Source organism: Varanus komodoensis, unplaced genomic scaffold (genome assembly GCF_004798865.1).
Source record: "Varanus komodoensis strain SLA01 unplaced genomic scaffold, ASM479886v1 scaffold3, whole genome shotgun sequence".
In the NCBI taxonomy this organism is placed as follows: Eukaryota; Metazoa; Chordata; class Lepidosauria; order Squamata; family Varanidae; genus Varanus; species Varanus komodoensis.
In genome coordinates, this window is record NW_025335761.1 from 18951133 (window position 1) to 18957132 (window position 6000).

At 41.4% G+C, this 6000-nt stretch overlaps 2 protein-coding genes across 6 annotated transcripts in view; one reads left to right on the forward strand and one right to left on the reverse strand.

Moving 5' to 3' along the window:
- GANC (glucosidase alpha, neutral C) overlaps positions 1-1938 on the reverse strand; it is a 68752-nt gene extending 66814 nt beyond the window's left edge. Inside the window, exon 1 of the mRNA XM_044436834.1 lies at positions 1695-1938. Coding sequence (XP_044292769.1) covers positions 1695-1717 — 23 coding nt within the window. The 5' untranslated portion in view covers positions 1718-1938. The remainder of the gene's footprint in view (positions 1-1694) is intronic.
- Positions 1921-6000, forward strand: part of VPS39 (VPS39 subunit of HOPS complex) — a 45162-nt gene continuing 41082 nt past the window's right edge. For 4 of the 5 annotated variants that reach the window (XM_044436839.1, XM_044436840.1, XM_044436841.1 and 1 more), the window contains exon 1: positions 1922-2096. In XM_044436839.1, coding sequence (XP_044292774.1) covers positions 2024-2096 — 73 coding nt within the window. In that variant the 5' untranslated portion in view covers positions 1922-2023. Of the gene's footprint in view, positions 2097-6000 lie in introns of all 5 variants that reach the window. The other variant, XM_044436842.1, reaches the window with a different exon arrangement.

Here is a 6000-nt window from a genome sequence, read left to right on the forward strand (position 1 = left end):
TCCTGGCTTTTGGCTTTGCTGTGCAAATACCTCAGTCTTGGTCAGTCCCATCATGCTCCTTGATTCTCCATTTTTAGGCATTCAGGAACCCATGCACACTGTAATACAGTTACGGAAATTCTAGGGGAAAGTGACTATGACTTGACTTGAATTCTTGATTCTAAGGGGAGTGAAAGCCAAACATATCCTGGATTTTAGGAAAACCAATTTTAATAAACTCAGAACAATGATAAGTAATGTCCCACGGCAAGCCACTCTTACTATGTTTTTATACTGACTCTTTGGACAGTTTACAAGCAATTGCAAAACATTAAAAACCAATCAAAACACAAAAGTTGTCAACTCATGGTGGTTGGACAAAATTAATACATGACATGACAGTTCAGATAAAAACAATATTAAAACCAATCTCTCTTTTAAAACATCTGGTGAATAAACCCTAACTCTAACCATATCCCTAAAATAATAACAGTGCCAGGCACACCTCCTTTGGGAGCATGTTCCAGATCAGTCATCAATTCAAAGGAAGATTGCAGCTAAGAAATTTGAGGATGACTGAGATTTGGAAGGGCAGCACTAAAGGAACTAGAAAAGATCGTCAAATGTATAGATGTTTCACTGGGGACCAAGGTCAAGATAATTCAAACTATTGCATTCCTGATTACTATGTATGGGTGTGAAAGTTGGCCAATGAAGAAAGTTGACATGTAGAAAATAGATATATTGGAAACATGGTCCTGGAGAAGAGTTTTGCGTATACCTTGGACTGACAAAAAATGTACAAGTGGATCCTAGTTCAAATCAAGCAGAAACTTTCCCTGGAAGTAAAAACGACAATACTGAGGATGTCATACTTTGGGCACATTGTGAGAAGGCAAGACTAACTGGAACTGGAGAAGGCAATCATTCTACGGAGAGTCAACAGCAGGAAAAAAGACCAAATATGCAATAGATTGACTCCACAGCCTTGAATTTAGAACAGCTGAGCAGGAATGTCACTGCTAGGGTGTTCTGGAAAGCTTTAATTCATAGGGTCTCCATACGTCAGAGGCAACTTGATGGTACATAACAAGTACAGCCACAATTTCAAGTAAATGTCATGGCTCAGCCCTGGAAATTCGAACTAACCTCTAATCACGTGCAGACTGCCTCTCTTCAGTAAACATATTTATCTATTTAAAGGTAAAGGTTTCCCCTTGACCTTACGGCCAGTCATGCCTGACTCTAGGGGCGGTGCTCATCTCCGTTTCCTAGCCGAGGGAGCCGGCGTTTGTCCGCAGACAGTCTCCGTGGTCATGTGGCCGGCATGACTAAACACCAAAGTGCACGGAACGCCGTTACCTTCCCACTCCGTTGTGCAAATTCGAACCGGCGACCTTTCGATCAGCCCAGCAGCACAGTGATTTAAACCACTGCGCCACCTGCAGTCCCCTTATTTATTTATATCCCACCTAATTTTTCTTTCAAAGGAAAGTGCAGAGTACGCACACTGCTTCCTAAAAATAAACTGCTTTACAGCTAGGCCAGACAGATTCGAGAGGCCTATCATCATGTATATTTTTCGTTCAGTTTATCAGCCCGTCCTATACAATTCTATATCACATATCTGTTCGCATTATGGACCCCTCCCACTTTCCCTCTGTTTTAAACGCCAGGCTCCAAAACCCCTGGCACTTTAAAAATAAGATTCATACCAGATAACAAAAAGTGGTCGCATAAAGCAGAGCCTACGGTGATTTCGCCCCTGACAGCGAATGGCCCTCCGTCAGCGGGGTGCTTGCGAGGGCGAGGGAAAAACGATGGGGGAAGAAGCCCGGCTCCAGGGGGGTTCCCTGAGGAGGAGCCTGGCTGCGGAAGTGAGGAGGCAGCCGGAAACGTCGCGGCGGGCCTGCTGGGCTTGAAGGAGGTTCCCGCTGCTGCATCCGGGCGGACTCTTGCGGGGTGTCGCGGCGGGCCCCTTCGCGGCGGGCCGCGGCAGTCGCCTCCTTCACGGGCGGGAGCGAACAGGTCCCGCGCCGCCATCATGCACGACGCCTTTGAACCGGTGCCGATTCTGGAGAAGCTGCCGCTGCAGATCGACTGCTTGGCTGCGTGGGGTGAGTGAAGTGAGCCGGGCGCTTCTCCCTGTCACCCTTCTCGAGCCTCCCCGGGGACGCGTCGGAGCGCCATTTCCCTTCTCCTCCTTGCCCCGGATGAATGTCCCGCAACGTCCTTTGGTTTTCCAATTCGGGCCCTCTCGATGTTTTGGACGTTAACTCCCATCAGCCCCAGCCAGTGTGGTCGCTGGCCGGGAATGCCAAAAGTTGCAGTTCCAAGCATCGGGAGGACGCCCGGTTGAGGAAGACGACTTAGTGCGATCTCCTGGCTCTGTACTCACGACCATGCTCTTCCTCTTTACTAAGGAGGGGGGAATCTCCTCACTGTTCCTTCTGTGCGATGATAAATGCTGCACATAGTTTTGAGAAGAGTAGCTGTGTTAGTCTATGGCAGTCAAAACAACAGAGGCTTGAAGGCACTGTAAAAATGAACACCCTAACCCTATTTGCATCCTGTACCATGTTTGTAAGCTTTTCATGTCACCAGAAGTATCCCCTTCTTGACCTTACATTTCCTCACAAAGTATGTCAGGGTGCAAAAATCCAAGCTTTAAAGTTGGATGCATCTTCAAAGATTTGTAACTTTATATATACCAAGGATAATCTTCTGATTAATTTATTATATCTTTGCAAAATTAACCCTTCTGCATTTTTCATTCAGAATCATTGTCTGGCGACCAGAAAGTGGACATAAATTTGCTTACTAAAATAAGTAAATTATTATTATATTCCACTGTAGATTTAACATTATTTATGTCATTATTTCATAGAATATCCTTATGAGATGGTGAAGAGAGAAAGTTCATGTGTATTTTTCATTTTACTTAGATTCAATTGATTACAATGTGTTTGTTCTGGTCCAAAGTAATGTAAGCTTTTACAGGAATTAAAAAAAAGCAAACAATCCTCTCTCCCACTATAATTAGGACTGAGTAGAGTTGCAGTATTGGAGTTAGGAGAAATAAAGTAGCATCAAAGAGTAGTACATACCTACTCTATAGGAAGCACTTCGCTATAGGAATCAAAAAGTGTAAAAACTGTGTCTACCATCAAGTGTGATTGCTTGCATGCTGCTTTGTTCTATACACATGCTTATGGAAGCTGTGGCAAAGCTGTGGCAGTTTCTCAGTGTGTATATATGCCGAGATATGTGAGGCCATTTGTGCTTTTCCCTATTTGGAAAAATACTTTAGACTGTATAAATTTAATATTGTTCCCCATCCCCTTGAAAGGAATATAATTGGTGCAACATTCTATGATCCAGATAGTTATCAGCATGGGCATTCCGTTAAATAGAATTGTGTCTGTTTTATTTCACAATGCTATTTGAATAATTCCTGACAGTTCTTTGAATATTTTGGGAAACAATTTAAATCTCAATTCATAAATAACTAACATCAGGCAGTAAAAATACTTGTTTACAGACATGCATAGATTTTTGTTTTGGCCAGATTTCTTTTTTCTATCCTGTTGAAAATCTGCATGATATGTATAGAATACTTGGTGCCTTGCTTTGTTTATGGTCATTTGGTAATGGTGCAGGTCATATAAAAACAAGAGCAAAGTTGCTATTAATACCTTCTCCTGTTCAGTAAAATATTTTACAGAGGTCATTAAAATACTCAGGGAAAGCTTTAATTTTAAAGGGTGCAATCCTTTGCAAATTTAGGCAGAAAAAGGCCTATAACTCCCAGCATGTTCCAGCCAGTATTTTGGTGCCCAAAAAGGATATGTAGAATTTAGGATAGATACCTTCTGAATATAATTTTTAGGTTTCTGTTATTAAACAAAAACTCTTTTTATCAGCTACAGTGCTTTCATAATTCCTTCATGCTATTCTTAGCAATTGTCAAAACAAGAAACATTTAAAAGTGAAAGCTAGGTGCTTAAGACTCTAGTTCTTAGTATACAAACAGTGATTTGGATTTTCTAGTAAATTTTAAACGGTTTCCAGATAGTTTAGCAGCATTCTAATTTATTTGGGATCCAATTTAGTATATTTATTTGACTTACTATTTAATATGTTTAGTATTTATATAACAAACATTTGAAAATGCGCTTTAGTTTTGTGCACTGTATAAAAATCTAAGTGTTTTTCTAGTTTGAAAATTAATTGAAATTAAATATTTTATTAGGGAAGAAAGTCCAATGAAGTGTACACACAATGCAATCATATATATCTACTCAGGAGTAAGTCCTACAGAGTTACTGATTGAAAGATAAATTATAACCTGTGCTTCTACTCAGAAGTAAGTCCTATTGAGTTACTCACTGAGAGATCAAATTCATTTATAACCTGTGGTTCCTTCCACCAGGGCATCTAACAATAAAATACAGGAAAAATGGGACTAGCCACTGAGAAGGCCCTTCTTGTGTTCTTGTCCAGCCTGCCTCCTCTTTTGAGGACTTTAAAACACAGAGAGTCTCATATAGGAGAATGTAATCTTTCAAATAGCCTTTTCTGAATCCATATAGTGGTGCATAGGTTATAACCAGTGCTTTGAATTCTTCCTAGAATGACACTGGTAGCTCGTGAAGTTGTTGCAGTAAGAGTGGCATGCTCCCTGTAGCCAGCCCAGTAAATAATTCTGTGGTGGCAATCTAAACTAGCTGAAGTTTATGAATACTTTTCAAAGATAATGCTATATAGAATGTGCTGCATTGGTCCAAACAGACTGTAACTGATGTACAGAAGCATCTTTGGTTGCTCTGTATGTTGGGAGAAAGACTGGAGCAATGTAACCCTATTAATTTTCCTTAATCTCTGTGATTGACCATAGTATGCTTCTGAGGGGGAGATACTTCATTAAAATGGGGTTGTTTCTACTTGTGTTGCCAGCTCCAGAAGGCGGTACTTGAGGGATAATTGTTTGGTCCCATAAATTTTCCACTATGGAGTTTTACAGGGTGTGCTTTGGCCTTTCCTGCTATGTAGCATCTAGCTATATGAAAGGGCTGAATAGGTTCATTAGAAGTTTTGGAGTACATTGCCAAAATATGCAGTTCTGTTTCTCCTTTTTCTCTTTATTAGGTAGGGCTGTGGATCTGCTAGATCAGTGCCTTGCTGTGACAGTGTTGAAGGCTAATAAACTGAAACTCAGATAAGACTGAAATGCAATTGGTGGATCACTCTTCTGTATAGATCAGGGGTGTCCAAACTTTTTGCAAGGAGGGCCAGATTTGGTGAGGTGAAAATGTGTGGGGGTCGACCATTCAGCCTGACATTCTTTGAACCATTAACATTAAATGCAAATGAACTATTTTATGAAAGACTAAACAAATAATTTAACTTCACTAATGTGAAGGGTGATACTGAGATCTCAACTGCATTATATAGGTCAGGTCTGGCTCAAAAACAGTGGTTTTGATGTGCAAGATGTCACGCAGGTGAAAGTCACTTAGTCTCATCCTCACGCGGTTCTTGTTAATGTTCATAACCGAGAATGTCTTCTCGCACAAGTATGTTGAACCAAACAAGCTCAGCATTTTCTTAGCAAATGTTCAAATCTCTTGGAACCTGTCTTTATCCAGCTGGCGGTAAAAGTTGACAAGAGGGAGCTGTTGGTGCCGACTGCGACACTCGGTGTCACACTGCAGCTCAGTGAGCTCCAGCTGCAGGTGGTCTGGGGTGTCATCAGGGTCCACAGAGAAAGGAGATGAAAAAAGCGTGATCTCCTTTTCAGTAGCTGCAAAATTCCGAAAGCGCTGTTGAAACTCCTCAGCCAGAGATGAGATGTCTGCTTCATACCTCCTTATTTGCGCACTCATATTGTTCTGTGGAAAACTGGTCATTATTTCCTGCAGCGATGGGAAATGTGTGGTATTGGGCTGTGTTTGTGACAGGTGCCTTTGGAAAAGTAGCAGCTTGGTCCCAAAGGCTTTGATATGTGAATACAGTTGGCTT